Consider the following 16,002-nt stretch of genomic DNA (forward strand, 5'->3'; position numbering starts at 1 on the left):
CATTCATCCTGGAGATTTTGCTCACATTAGAAATAACAGATCTTATGCTTCACAAAATCAGAATGACAACTTCACAGAGTCAGAGAATGAGAGGAAATGGGGGAAATAATAGTACTGGAAGTTCTTTTCCAGTATGCTCTATATGGAATTGCTTTTGAATGACTCCTTCTGTGCGTGATTAATCTGGAGCAGCAGTGGCAATTAGGGAAGATGTCACCGATCCTGGAGGTTCAGAAGTGGGGGTGAGGTGTGAGGGGACAAAGGAAAAGGGGAGGAGGAAGTGGGGTGGGTTGGAGATGAAGGGTACATCCTGAAGAGATAATCTCTCTATACTCATGACATCATCCCTGCGTATATATATAGGGAATGGTCACAGCATCTCTCATAGTTCAGTACCTCCAAAGTCAGCTGAAGGCAGGAGGAAGTGCTAGAGAGCCCCCTTCAGCCTCTCCTGACGTTTATGAACTTGGCTTGCTAGAAGGCTCAAGATGATGGCAGGAATGAAAATCCAGCTGGTGTGCATGATACTCCTGGCTTTCAGCTCCTGGAGTCTGTGCTCAGGTAAGCTCAGCTGCATTTCACAACTCCCTGAAATGATTTCTTTTTCCGTTTTTGCAATGTATTGTTACTAATGCTAATGTATCTGGGGAGAAGAGTTTCTCCCTTATTCTGATTTGCTTTTTAGTGGTAGAAACTGATATTTTCTTTCTCTGTCTTTATGATCGCAAGAACTGAAAATTTTCCTTTCCCTTTTAAAATTTCCTAGGTAGTAAAAGGGATTTCAATGAGACACTTCATGCTCCTGTGTGCAATGTAATCACTGGGGGAAAAAAATATGTAAACCTTAAATCAAGCTGATCTAGTGAAAAGTACAGAAGTGGTGCCTGTCAAAATGCAAACTCATAATTCAAACTGATTCTATTTGAAATGTTTTATCTCATCTTCATTCATTCTCTTAAGACATGGTGGTTTCTCCCTCTCAAAAATTATTTTCTTCATAGTGTGTAGATTAAGTTAAAATGAATATTGATGTTTAATGAATCAACTGAATAAAGCATTATTTGTAGAAAATGATCTCTAGGAAAACACAAAAAAATGCCAAGCTCTTTTAAGAATATATTTTAAGTAACTTTTTTCTGTGACAAGTAGACATATTACAAATTTCACTATTTTCTTGCATGTCATTTAAGTTAATACATAATGTAACTAGAATAATATGATTCTTATATTGATAAAAATTATTTCCCTATAGAGTATTTTGCATGTGATAATTAAGAAGAAATCATACATTGCTAAATATCTATCAATAGCTTACCTTGAAAATAAAGGTAAATAAATTTCAAATTTTAGAGAGCAATATGAAATATAATGATTGCAATATGCTCCAACTAATGTTTGAAAAATAATTGAATGATCATATCAAGGTGAAAAAAAACAAGGGATAAGGGTAGCAAAAATCATTTAACGTGTTTTATACTGTAATGTCATAAATATGACACTGAAATGTTAAATTCAAATTCCTGCTCTGATTTTCATTATAGTGTCCTGTAACTCTATTTCTATTATCTTATGTATTTTCCAAATTTTTCTTCTCTGTGAAATATTCCTTAGTGGAAACTGAAAGGATGTTCTAAAAAATATCAGAAGTCCATTTTCAACACTCTTGTACATGTATTGGTGGACATCTCTACTTTTGCTTAAATAATTTTTTAATAACCTGTGATAAAATTGCCAAGTATACATAATTCTAAATCCTTGTAGTTTAAAATAGAGAAAAGTAAAGTAGAGTTTAAGCAGTTTAATATAGAGAAACAAATCTTTCAAAGTGTGTTTTATAAAATAGCATCTCAAATAAAACAAATCTCAGTGTCTTTCTTATTCCAAAATTATCAATAAGTAGCTTCCTTTGGTTTTGTCTTTTAAAAAATGTCTTGTACTTACCTTTTCATTATGTTACTTTGAAAATAACAATATGTATATACTCTACCTATGTAAACTATTGCCAATAAAAATTAACCAGCATATTTGATGACATCTTTGTAGTATAATCACATTTATTATCCTGAGATTTAGAGATTAAACAACTCCAAATCATTGAGAGCTCTCTTGGCATAAAATCATTTTCTTAAAAGTGCTTCTATTGTTCTATTCTGTTAGCCTAAAATAAAACTGTATTATTTTTTTTCAAAATATTAATATAAGGAGAATAAATACATAGTAAAGACAATAAACTTCTAAAACAAAGTTTTTTGAGATTAATCTTATGTTATCCAAGTTATAATTATATGATATGTGGTTATATAGTAAACATGTGGTTTTGATTTTACTCAGATTCAGAAGAGGAAATGAAAGCGTTAGAAACAGATTTATTGACCAATATGCCTACATCAAAGGTAACTTTTTCTTTCTTTCTAAACCAAAGACTGAAAAACATATGAACTCTTGTTATAAACATGGTGTCCTTCTCCTATAGTAATAGCTTCCCATTGAGACTGAAAAGCTCATTGGGAGGCATTTCCTTCTGGGGGAAAATTTTCCTTAAGTTCAAAGGACTTAAAGGTATCGATGTGATAGGGACAGAAGTTTAGTGATATCAATCACTACATTGCAAATTTAATTTAGTCACATATTATTTATGTGGAAATCCTTTTTCCATTTCAATCACATTGTATGTGATGAAAGATACACTGACTTCAAGTTAAACACATAAATGAAAATTAAGTGACATTTATGCCTTTTGTTTTGATATTGGGGAGAGTGAAATGGAGTTCCTAAATTAAGAATGAAAGTTTGTGAAATCTGTAAAAGAGATGTGACAGGAAGTAAAGAGCAAAGATAAGCAAACAGCAACCTGGAGATCTAAGCCTACAAGTGTGACTTGTGAACAATTTGATCTTAAGCAAGGGGGTTAGTTAACAGTGCTTGCCTTTGTGTCCTCATTTTTAAATGTTGGGGTGGGAGTTTATGATCTCCTGGTTGTTGTTGATTAGTTGCTAAGTCATGTCCAATTCTTTTGCAACCCATAGGCTGTAGCCTGCTAGGCTCTTCTGTCCATGAGGTTTCCCGGGCAAGAATACTGGAGTGGGATATTTACATGAAGTCCTCCTCTTAATTTAAATTCTCCCCATAACAGAAATGTTATTGGAACCTGCTTAGTGTTTGTATTGAATCAGATAAAACTTTGTACTGGATCTTATTATTCCTCTCTTGGGATCTTGAAAGCAAGGTTTTTAGACTCCAGCCTATACATAAGAATAAAACTCAATTAGAATATACCCAGGTACCACGCTACTATATAATCTTGATTTACCCAGAATGAAATAATCAGAATATATCTAAATGTAGGGTTAGAGAACAGGGTTCCCAACCAAAGGATGTTTCTCAACAAAACAAAACAAAAAATCAAAAACATATTTTGAAGTGAGGCAGTCACCCTGTGTAATCACTGTGGTAACACGGGTCCCCAAGTTGAGGACTCCAGATTCCACAGATGCTGTGATAAGAAAGTAGGTGTTCAGAATTCCTCCTGCCACCTCAGGTCTTCCCTAATTAGATGATGAAAGATATACTGGGCAGATATCCAGGGCAATACCTCTAGCATATAAGTAGAATTATGTTCAGTAGTGGATGTGAAGGGGAAATACCCATTTGTGTGTGTGTTTAAGAGTGTGAGGCATTATTATCTGAAAGCTAACAGACATATTTTCTACTATGGTCCTTAAAAGACATTTGGTTATTTCCACAATTGCCCAGATCTATAAAAGTTGAACACATAGAAACCAAATTCTACCATAACTTGTTAGACTTCCTATCACAAATGATCAAATTTTATTTAGTCATTAAAACTCAGTGATCAAGTATATTTAACTTTAAGAAAATGGACCCTTTGTTTAATATACAATCAGAATATCCATGACTATGATCACTTCAACTCATAAATAGAAGAGAAGTGAAGTCAATAGTCTTATTTGAATAATGAAGCAGATTAGTATGCCTTAGTGTCTTGGCAGAGATTTTTACCTTTATGATTTCAAGTTTAAATTGATAAATAAAAGTCCTAAGTAATCTCCAAAATGTGTTATGGTTTGGGGAGTGCTAGCTACTTTGCAAAAATGTGGGAGTGCTTATGATTCCTTCCCTGATGAAGATACTGCAAGGGAAAAGCAATTCCAGTATATGGTGTGGTTTAGTTTTATTCTTAAGAAAAATACATAGCTAAAGTGTAAACACAATTATATATTTCTCTTTCATTCAGCTATTGAATATATCTCTAAAACAGATCATGTAAGAAAATTTGAATCCCATTGCCTCTTTGAAATAAGTAAAATACAGACTACTATGAGGAAGCACTCAGAAGCATAATTATCCCAGTTTTGGTGCTAAAATGGGAACAAAAACTCATTTCTTGCTTTGTACAAAACTACTACCACTTATTTCTCTCTGATTCAATTCATGTTTGGTGTGGGTATTTTATGCAAATAAAAACTCTAACCTTTGACCATTTTAAGCTAATTACTGTATTTCAATTTTTTAAAGGACAGTATTATTACTATTTATTAATTAGTAATACTATTAATAATCCCATTATTAAAAGCTTCCAAAAACTCCAGCTTTCTTCTTTCCACTGTAAAGGTAAAATATGTGAGCAGTTTCAATTTTAAAGTAAAACTGTTTAGACACTGAAATGTAGCAACAGAAAGTCAAGAGAAATGGCAAAGTTTGAAGAGAAGTGGAAGATAAAGGATTTTTTCTCACAATACAATTCTCTTCATTACCAATCCTAGTGCTTTGGTATAGTTTTATTAAGAAAGAGAACTATCTGCAGTATGTACAAAGGTCAAGTTCAACTCCAAAGACAACAAAGACAAGTGTGGATTTACAGCCAAGGAGCAGGGCTGGAGTGGGGGGAGGGGATCAGTGTATGGAAAATTACTGAAAGGAAACTCTAAATCTAGGAGGATTCTTGCTAGACTGCTCAGCAGAATTCTAGGATGATCAGATACCAACAGTGAGGCATTTTTACGAACTTGACTCCGAAGGATTCTTGCTAAAATTGGACTCAGTTGGATGAAGGACAAAGACCAAGTTCGGGACCTCATCAGGAAGAGGGTTCAGGGGAGACCGACTCAGATTTCATCAAAGAGAGAGTCTTTGTCATTTTCTTGAGTAAACTATTTAAACCTCATAAGAAATGTTCTCAAATATCAATGCGTGTCTATTTAGATACTGTATGGTCCAAAGCGCTCTCTCTGCTGTGCTTCCAGAGTGTGACAGGGGCTAAGGTGATATTAAATAGCACTGCTAAGTGATATCATGACTGTTTTAACTGGCAGAAGAGAGCAAGATACTTTATTGTTTTCTCAACCAAAAATTAATCAGACAACACAAGTCCTGACAAATAATTTATGAATAAAGCATTCTGTGACTAATTAGTTTAAGGAGCATTGGATATTATGCTGGCACCATTGAAAAGTTGGCTTCCCTGGGGGTTCAGATGGTAAAGAATGTGCTTTCAATGCAGGAGACCTGGGTCGGATCCCTGCAAGGGGAAGATCCCCTGGAGAAGGGAATGGCTACCCACTCCAGTATTCTTGCCTGGAGAAGTCCATGGACAGAGGAGCCTAGCTGGCTGCAGTCCATGGGGATGCAAACAGTCAGACATGACTGAATGACTAACATATACACATACTGAAAAGTTTTAATGAATATTTGCAAGCAAAAAAATCTGTGATACTGAATTCAAGAAGCTTTTAAGTTTCCTTTAAACTCAAGTTTTCCAATTTACTTGACAGGAAAACTCCTTTTTAAAAACAGTGAGTACAAAGCTAGTGTTCTAAGGAAAATATTTAGATGATCTCTAAAGATCTTTCTGAAAATAAAATTTTAGCATTGCCTTAATTGGCAAGACATAAGGTGTTGCTGCCACAGAATGAAGTATGTTGCCTCTTAAGTTTCCCATGGCAGAAAAATTGAAGCAACGGGCTAATAATCATGTTCCAGGGGCATAGTTGAAAGGATTTCCAAACTGGTTGAAAACATTATAGTGAATATCTTTGTACTTAGAGGTTTTCATGTCCCTAGGATAAACTCTTAATCAAAGGGTATGCACATTTACAATTTTAATACGTATAGCTAAAAACACTCTTCAAGAAGTTATTGCAAGGTTTACTCAAACCAACAAATATTTACAAGAGAAAGTATTGTTTCTCCATATCCTCATAAGTACATCGAGTGTACTTATACTCTTAGGATTCTTGATTTGCTAGTAGACAAGCTGAACGTCATTCCACATATTTCTGTGACATATTTCTTCTTTGATGAGTGATTCTGTGCCTGTCTGCTCATATTATTTGCCTGAGGTTTAATATTTTTTATGGAGTATTCCCCAGTTTCTTTTTGAAGAGCTCCTCCTGTGTTAAGTATACCAGCGTTTGTGACAGCTTTTACATTATAACTTGCTTTTGATGTTAGTTCAGGCTGTTAGTTTTCTAGAGACAATTTACAAATTTATGTATGTAAAATTATCTTTTTCTTTGTGGGTTCTGGTTTGGCTATTTGCTTAACAATATTTTTCCAAATTTATAAAATAAATTCTATATATTTACATATTTTTACTCATATTTAACCCATCTGGATATTGTTAGACAATAATATATCAATAAAAGTTATAACTAGATCTAAATCCAGATTTCCCCTGAGCCAACTGTCTCAAGGACTTCAAATGCAGACATTGCTATATGCTTTTCAATCATATGGACTTGGATCAAATTTTGGACATTATATTCTCTTTTGAGTTTAATATTTATTCTTGCTCTATTGACTTACTCTGATTCAGTCCAGTTCAGTTCAGTCGCTCAGTCGTGTCCAACTCTTTGCGACCCCATGGACTGCAGCACACCAGGCTTCCCTGTCCATCACCAACTCCCGGTTTACTCAAACTCACGTCCATTGAGTTAGTGATGCCATCCAACCATCTCATCCTCTGTCGTCCCCTTCTCCTCCTGCCCTCAATCTTTACCAGCATCAGGGTCTTTTCAAATGAGTCTGTTCTTCGCATCAAGTAGCCAAAGGATTAGAGTTTCAGTTTCAACATCAGTCCTTCCAGTGAATATTCAGGACTGATTTCCTTTAGGATGGACTGGTTAGATCTCCTTGCAGTCCAAGGGACTCTCAAGAGTCTTCTCCAACACCACAGTTCAAAAGCATCAATTCTTCGGTGCTCAGCTTTTTTGATTACCCTTCGATTACTACAGCTTTAAGATATCTTTCAATATCTGGCAGAGTAAGTCCTCCCTTGTGACCTTTTTCTTTTCCTAAATTTTCTTGGTTCTCACACATTCATACTTCGAAATTAACTTCATAATTATTTCCATCACTCCCTCTTCTTCCAGTTTCCCCATATTTTCCAGATTGGTACATTGATTTACAATTGCACTGCATTTGGAGAATAATTCAGAGAGAATTGACACCATTAGAATCGATACTAATGTTTCTGAGTCTTCTTATCACAGCTTTGTGTTCCTTACAAAAATTTTTTTTATATTCCTTAGAAAAAATTTATGCTTTTCTTCATCTGTGTCCTTTGAGGTTTATTAATTTTTATGTTATTTCACATTTAATTTCTCCTAAAATTGGCAAATGAGAAGGTTGTTTACTATGGTAATAATGATTTCATACAGGATCTTATTAGAAAAGGATAGTTATTTTAGAAAATATTATAATTTTCAGATAAATAAATTAGTCAGCTTTGATGCTACCTATGACAGCTATTAATGTGTGGAATAGATTTGTGGTCTCACAGTACTATAATTGCCATGTTTATTAGTATCATCATAGTTGCTGTTCCATTAGACACTAACCTGAAGTATAAAAAGAGAGAGTGGTATTTTAATATTTTCACCTGTGATGTATACATATATGTTTATGCATTTCTACACTGTAATTTCTATTTTCTTTCTTTCTGTGCTTGTGTATGTGTGTGTTTTTGTGTGTTAGCTTTTTTGCCTTTGTTAAATAGAGGATATGAAGTATTTGGAGCTATTCAATTTTGTGATATGAAGTTACTAAGTTAATAACAGTGTTAGGTTAGAGTAACAGTTAGGTCCTAAAAGGTAATGGCTTAGCACAGTAGAAATTTATTTCTAACTCATACAACACAAGGTTAATTACAACAGCTATTTCTTTCTACATTTCAGATCAGTAAGGCAAGTGTTCCCTCTTGGAAAATGAGCCTGCTGAATGTCTGCAGTCTTATAAATAACCTGAACAGCCAAACTGAGGAAACAGGAGAGTTTCATGAGGAGGAGCTTGTTACAAGAAGGAAATTTCCTGCTGCCTTAGATGGCTTTAGCTTGGAAGCAATGTTGACGATATACCAGCTCCGAAAAATCTGTCACAGCAGGGCCTTTCAACATTGGGAGGTAAAACAAAAGCAAAATATGAATATGATTATGGTTATACTAGTTAACTCTCATTTATACTGATTGTTTTAATCCTGATAATTATCATAACAGGAAGACTTACGAATATTAAGGAAGAATAAACCATGTGTTGAGGTTAACATTCCTTCAGATCTTCAAAGTGTTTTGCAAATATTTGAAGTTTAGCAAAATATCTTTTCTTTGGTCTCTAAAGGGGGATCTATCTTAAGGCAGATTTGATCCACATGCTTTTATTGTGGAAGGCGTGCTTAGGCAACTTTTGGTGCTGGTGGTGGTAGTGGCATACCAAAGAAATTTAGGAAACTCAAAATGTTTTCTTAGAAACACTCAGTCCTGTGTGTTTGTTTATAAATAAACACAGAACACAAAAGATTTCATTTGTATTTGAAAATATTAGGTAAACGAAACTGGAATGATAAGAATATATATTTGTATATTTCCATTTATACTTCTATTTCTATTTTAATTGAATGTGTGGATTGTGGATTTCAATCATCCTTAGAAGCTGAATTAGATTCACTATGGCTAGTAAAGCCAAATTTCACTCTACAGAACTACAACGAAGAAATGGATGTATATTATACACCACATGTGTAAAATAGACATCTAGTGGAAACCGTTATATAACACGGGGAGCCCAGCCAGTACTCTGTGATGACCTAGAGGGTGGGATGGGGGTGGGTGGGATGGAGGTTCTAAAGGGAGGGGATGTATGTATATACCTATGGCTGATTTGCATTGTTGTATGGCAGAAACCAATGCAAAATCATAAAGCAATTCTCCTCCAATTAAAAATTTAAAAATGAAATTAAAATTTTTAAAAATACTACACTGGTGATTCACCACCTTTGGTTTGAAAATACTTGAAGGAGAAAAGGCAGATGACAACGCTTCAAGAAAATTTATGATTTTCCCAACAACGGAAACATTTTTTTCAGATTAACCCCTAAGAGAAATTTACTTCATGTTTCATATTCACGGTTTACACCAACATTGGGGATCTGAGGGTGCCTTTCCTGCTAATATAACCATCTCTATCACACTATCACAGAGATACCCTGTAGAAAAGAAGAAATGCAGTGCAGAACTTCTAGAATTTATTCTAACTTGTAAACCAAAAAAAAAGATTTTCCAGATTAAAATAAAATGAAAAAACTGGTTTTAATTTTTCTTGCTGGACTCTTTATCCTCTAATTCCAAGTCCAGTTAAATGATTTTCTCTTTAAACTATTATGTCAGTAAAACATGGAAAATTGGGAAATGTCAATTATGTGCTGTTTATTCAGAAAATAAAAAAACCTTAGTAAACTATAATACACAAAAATCAGGTGCACATAAGATGAAAACTTTTGCTATTTGAAATGTTATAGAGTGATTTAAAATGAAATGATAATATTATTCAGAGTGTGGTACAAGTAATTACAGACTATGAGCACAGAGAAACAAAAGATTAAGAAACTAGATTGTCTGACAGTAGCTGTTTTTCCTTCTCTGAAATTGAATAGCTGTGGGTTGAAATAAAGTATTTGTGATATGATTTAATGCATACAGACTATGATTAAAAACAGTCTCCTATCAGTACTAGCTATAGTCACCCCAAAGTTTAGACAATCACAAATATGAATATAATTCTTATCTGGAGCATTAGCATTGACTTGTTTAAAAATGTTTTGTAAATCATGTGCAAAACTCTGGGAAGAGTTTCTAAATATTTTATGCTGGTTGAACATTTTGAATCAGAGCAGTACTATCTGAAAAGGTGTTTGGAACTAATTTTAGAATATAGCATGTTCAATGAGATATTAAGCACGATTCTACATGAAGATTAACTCCCTTGAGTTTTTGAATGTGAACTTGATTTTAATGATTAATTAAAGCAGCACAAATAAAAGATCTTTAACACTTAAACAGAGCTTTCACATGTTAATTCTAAAACAACTGAGCAAGTAGGCAGAACAAGCATTCCTCTCTCTATGACGGAGAAATGGATCTCTAGAATGACTTTCAATTCAAATCATTAACAATGGAATATAAATTTCTATTGACCTTTGAGGCCAAACTTGGTTCACTAAGTTCAAATCTCTATATTTGTTGTGATTTATGATATATTTCCACCTTTTGATCTATCATACATTGAAGAAAAACTGAAAGTAACATTAAGTGTATTTTTTTTTTTCATTTGGAGGTATTAATATGGCCTTGACAAATAAAAAAAAAGTTTAAAGCTAGCTTGATGAACTAGGGAGAACACTGAACCGAGAATCAAAAAATCATGTTTTCATCCTCTCAGCCACCTGATATCTACCTGTCCTTAAGCAAAACACTTAATTGCTATGAACCACATCATCCACATATGCCTTACTGTCTGAATGCAAATGAAATAAAAGGTAGATGAAACACTTTGAAATGGAAGACTTTATGCATGTAAGTTTGATTCATATTCTGTCTATCTTACAGTTGATTCAGGAAGACATTCTTGATGCTGGAAATGACAAAAATGAAAAGGAAGAAGTGATAAAGAGAAAAATTCCTTACATTCTGAAACGGCAGCTTTATGAGAATAAACCCAGAAGACCCTACATACTCAAAAGAGGTTCTTACTACTACTGAGAAGATAAATACTTTATTTACATGTGATTGTGATTTCTTTTAATGAAATATCAAATTATATTTGTGTGGAAATGTGACAGAGCACAATTGTTTTGTCTCTTCTACAGTTGTGGTTTATTAGATGTGATTTTTTTCCGCATTACTATAAATTGGACTAAATGTTTTAAAATAAATCTAGATCTTGAGCATGAAGTGTTGTGTATAATTGGAGTAGATATTAATTAAGTCACATAGAATGTTTTGTCATTTTGCAAAGCACTTAATGGGTTGTCAAAACAGTTAAAATTTTTGCCATTCTAAACCAAATTAAAAGAGATTAGAACAGTTGTACTGCAAAGTCTAGCCTACCTGTCATTAACCCAGAACAAAGTAATACCTGTTTTATTATTTGAATGTTTTATTGAACTGAAACACATGCTCTTTTCCAAGACTCACTCATTAATCTCAGCTATGGGGAAGGTAATAGAAGTAAAATAGGACCATCTTCAAAGAATGATTAATGAATTATTGTTAATTATGCTTATCTTAATGAATGATCTTAGACTGAATTTGTTTTTCTGTTAAATGAACTTAACAGCTAATAAAAAGACAACAGCCATCAGAACTATGCTTCTTTGCAAATTTACTTCCATTAGAATAGTTACTCTTATCCACTTTTCCCCCTCACATTCAGTAAATGATAGCTTTATTTTTAACCTCACTGTGGAATTTGTGTGACTAATATGTTCCTCACTTAGGAGAACATTTTTGAGGCAAAAGGAACACTTTAAATAACTCCTCATAAATTTCCTTTAAGACTGTATTATGGTCTCGTAAACCCTCATAGTCCTCTCAACCCACCATTAACAGTGGTCTCCTAGACTCCTGCTTTGACAGGAGACCTATGAGGACCTCTATTTACAGCACTGCAACCAAGTCCCATAGTCATCTATGAGGGAAGATAACCAGGTTTTGAGTTATTCTGGAATTAAGGAGTTTTGAGAACTCGATGTCCTTTAGTTGAGAGCACTCCCTGCTGTAGGCTAAACTCCACTTAGTAGGGTTTAAGTGTAGTCCACCAATCTCTGAGTTTTTTTCTGGGAAAATCATGATTTCTCATAACCACCTCCCTACCATCTTTTACAATCCTATCAGCTTCAACATTAAAAAGTGCCCAAGGAGCTGATCCTAAAAAGGAAACTTTTCCATAGTGATTAAGAGTGTCCACTCTGGAGTTGGAATGCCCAGATTCAGCCCCACTGTTCACTAGTAATCTTGGACACCTCTCTGTTCCCTCAGCTACAAAATGTCAGATCTGGGTGAAGGCAAAGTGGTCTGATATGGCATAAAATGCTTAGAACAGTGCCTGGAATATATTAACCACACTACATTTAACAGTTCTTCTAGCCACTTTCATACGGGTTTTCCTTTCTCCTTCAAAAAACCACAGAGCATAACACAATTTCATGGTTTAACCCTTAGCATTTTGAACAACGGCTTCTCTCCTATTACTTGCTTCATTCATTATCCAAGAGGAGTTTCACCTACATGGGCAAAATCCCTCCATAATCGCTCCCCTCAGTCCCTGACACCTTCACTTCCAATAATAAACGTTTTAACCATTTCATTTCATCCCATCATTTCCACAGTCATGCTATAGAACTTATACTCTCAATAAATTCATCTTCTCCAAAAATCTCAATTTCAAACACTCTGCTCCCTCTATCCATGTCATCTTCTCTTTTCCGTTCACATAATCTATGATTCTCACTCTACCATTTATGATCTCACTTAATCTATTGCCCACCTCTGTTCACTTTTCAACTAGTAATCACACTCTCACTTTGCACTTTACTTAGCTTAGATTCTATCATCCAAAACAAAAATCACTATCTTACTACACTCAACATCCTGTCCTTCTACCTTATATGAGCCTGTGGAAACACCATTAGTTAAACTGAAATCTCCCGTTGATTCTGACTTACCTGAGAAGCTGAACATAGCTGGAGAAAAAACCCCCAACTTGTACACCTAAAATTTGTGATCCCAAATCTCAAGCGGGTCCTTAGTACTACCCAATATCCCTATTTCATTTGCCTGATAAATTTTGCCTCTAATTTTCTCTCCTGGTTGTTTTATATCTTATCTTTTTCCTTGAATTGCAACTCTCTTCCTTCTCCTCACATTTGTCAGATGCCTTTCTAATGATCTCACCTAAAATTCAAAGCAATAAGGAGAAAATTATGTCATTTCCCTACAACTGAATATAACAATCCCCTAGCATTTACCCTTCGTTCCATTTCAATGGAGGAACAGTCTCTTCTCTTCTGAAGTTCACTGCTTCATTTCTGCTTGTCAGTAAATGGTCCTACCACCTGCTGAGGTTAAAAAAAATATCTAGTCATAATTCTTAACTCTTCTCTGTAACACACCACCACCCAAGTGGCTCAGAGGTAAAGAATCTGCCTGCCAAGCAGGAGACATAGGTTTGATCCCTGGGTTGGGAAGATCCCCTGGAGAAGGAAATGGCAACCCACTCCAGTATTCTTTCCTGGACAAGCCTGTGTTCAGAGGAGCCTAGTGGGCTATAGTCCATGGGGTCTCAAAGAGTCAGACACGACTTTGTGATTGAGCACGCACTCACACTCTAATACAAACCTGGGATTTCATCTATTAAGAACTTTTGCTGGCTTTGCCTTCAAAAGACATCTCAAATCTGTCTGCTTCTTGCCACATCATTCATCATTATTGCTTTAATTTGCAGAATTCCCCCTCTCGCAGGACTGTGACAATTTCTTCCTAGCCACTTTCTCATTGTCTTTCTATTTATCTACATCCATATAGTTGAACAAGGTTTTAAAAAATATTAGTTAGATTATATGCCATATGTCTCTTCTCAATCCCCCTCAATGTCTTTCCATTTCACTTTTTTTTTTTTTAATGTGGACCACTTTTTTCAGCCTTTATTGAATTTGTTACAATAATGCTTCTGTTTTATGCTTTGGTTTTTTTTTTTGGCCAAGAGGCATGTGGGATCTTAGCTCCCTGACCAGGGACTGAATCTGCACCCGCTGCACTGGAAAGTGAAGTCTTAACCTCTGGACTGCCAGGGAGGTCCCTCCATTTCACTTTGAATAAAATCATAGGTTGTCGTGAAAGGCCTGAACTGCTCTGGTATTTGTCTACTCTACTGAATTCTGCTCATCCTCCTCTGGCCTCAGGGCTTCCTGGGTGGCTCAGACAGTAAAGCATCTGCCTGCAATATGGGAGACCTAGGTTCGATCCCTGGGTTGGGAAGATCCCCTGGAGAAGGAAATGGCAACCCACTCCAGCACTCTTGCCTGGAAAATCCCACGGCGGAGGAGCCTGACAGGCTACAGCCCAAAGGGTCGCAAAGAGTCAGACATGACTGAGTGGTTTCACTTCCTCTGGTCACACTGGCCTTCTTGTCATTCCTTTGACATATCCAGTTTGTTCTGCTCCAGAGTTTTTACAGATGCTGAAACTTCTTTTCTGGAAAGCCCTTCTGGTTAAAAATCTTTTTTCCTGTACACAGGACACCCACTAAAAGACAAGCCTCCCTTTTCATAGGAATGCCTAAGGTAGAGTCAACAGATAATGGGTAGAAAAAATGTAAAAATATAACTTGTGGATCTATTATAACTTAAAGAGAAACTCCATTCCCTGAACTTTGACTTTTTCCTTATTTTGGGTTGTTTTTTTTTTTTTGGTCTTAAATGTGAATTTATTTTAACCACACAAATGAATACCATTCTCTTGAAGATGACATTGATTGATAGAGTTTAAATCCTTTAACAATGCTGTGGACCAAATCTGCCTCACCACCCTGGATCAACCAGACTGTTACTTGAAAGAGAAATGTATTGCTAACTTATTTCAGGCACTGCATTTTTCAGCCTCCTAGCTATGCCTCAACCATTATTTTAATTGCTACGGTCTTCTGCAGACCCTCTCATAGTTTATTTTTCACATCATTTAGATCTCTGCACACATGATATGCATACAGTGAGGACTTTTCTTAAATAACCTTCATCCCTGAGTCAACATCCATCTAACTTTCTTTATTGGTACACGGCCATACTTCCCTGAATGCGTTCCATCTCATTTCATCTAACTTACTTTATTTTCCTTCATATGTGAAAAATAAAAGAAAAGCAGCCACTGACAGCAATCAACTGGGAGTTGCCCTGGCACCAGCAGTGAGGCTACGGTGCCCTCCTGTTAAATGATTTCATAGTATAAGACTTCAGACAGGGTCATTCTAACCCTGATGGCAAAAGACAATAAAACAAGACCACTCTGTAATTGTGTCTGAGCAAAATCAAAAACAAGAACACCACAAACCACAGAAATGATCAAACATCTTCCTTTCCACATAATTTGATTGAGGCCCCTTTAACTAAGCTCTATTTTTCTACCTCTAGCGTAAAACCACCATCATATCTAGTCAAAAAATTATGCTCATTTTCTGAAAACACCCAAAGCAGAGTAAAACCACACTTTCAGAATACTCCTCAAATCACAAGTCTAAATCCTGTCTAAAAAGAAAGTGTTAGAACCTCAGTTGTGCCCGACTTTTTGCGACCCCATGGACTGTAGCCCGCCAGGCTCCTCTGTCCATGGAATTCTCCAGGCAATAATACAGGAGTGGGTTGCCATTCTCTTCTCCAGAGGATCTTCCCCACCCAGGGACTGAACCTGGGTCTCCTGCACTGCAGGCAGATTCTTGACCGTTTTAGCCACTAGGGCCCATACATATACTCTCTTATTGGGATCTATGATTTTCCATTGAACGAGGTTTCCAGCACTGGCAAACTCAATTTTGTGGGAGTGTGTTTTCTGTGGTCTTTGGCTGGTAGGCATCAGCAAAGCACATGTCATAGCTTGAAGTTCTATAGCCATTTCTTTGTTTACTGGTATATAATTTCTCAACCCCACCCAAATGTATAAT

At 35.5% G+C, this 16,002-nt stretch overlaps 1 protein-coding gene across 1 annotated transcript in view; it reads left to right on the plus strand.

The window, feature by feature from the left end:
- Positions 1-11,642, plus strand: part of NTS (neurotensin) — a 39,434-nt gene extending 27,792 nt beyond the window's left edge. The window contains exons 2-5 of the mRNA XM_065934166.1: positions 479-561; positions 2,332-2,393; positions 8,196-8,420; positions 10,899-11,642. Of these exons, the coding sequence (XP_065790238.1) occupies positions 489-561; positions 2,332-2,393; positions 8,196-8,420; positions 10,899-11,051 (513 nt within the window). The 5' untranslated portion in view covers positions 479-488 and the 3' untranslated portion in view covers positions 11,052-11,642. The remainder of the gene's footprint in view (positions 1-478; positions 562-2,331; positions 2,394-8,195; positions 8,421-10,898) is intronic.
- Positions 11,643-16,002: the final 4,360 nt, after the last annotated feature.

The sequence above is a fragment of the Muntiacus reevesi genome, chromosome 4 (genome assembly GCF_963930625.1).
Source record: "Muntiacus reevesi chromosome 4, mMunRee1.1, whole genome shotgun sequence".
NCBI lineage: Eukaryota > Metazoa > Chordata > Mammalia > Artiodactyla > Cervidae > Muntiacus > Muntiacus reevesi.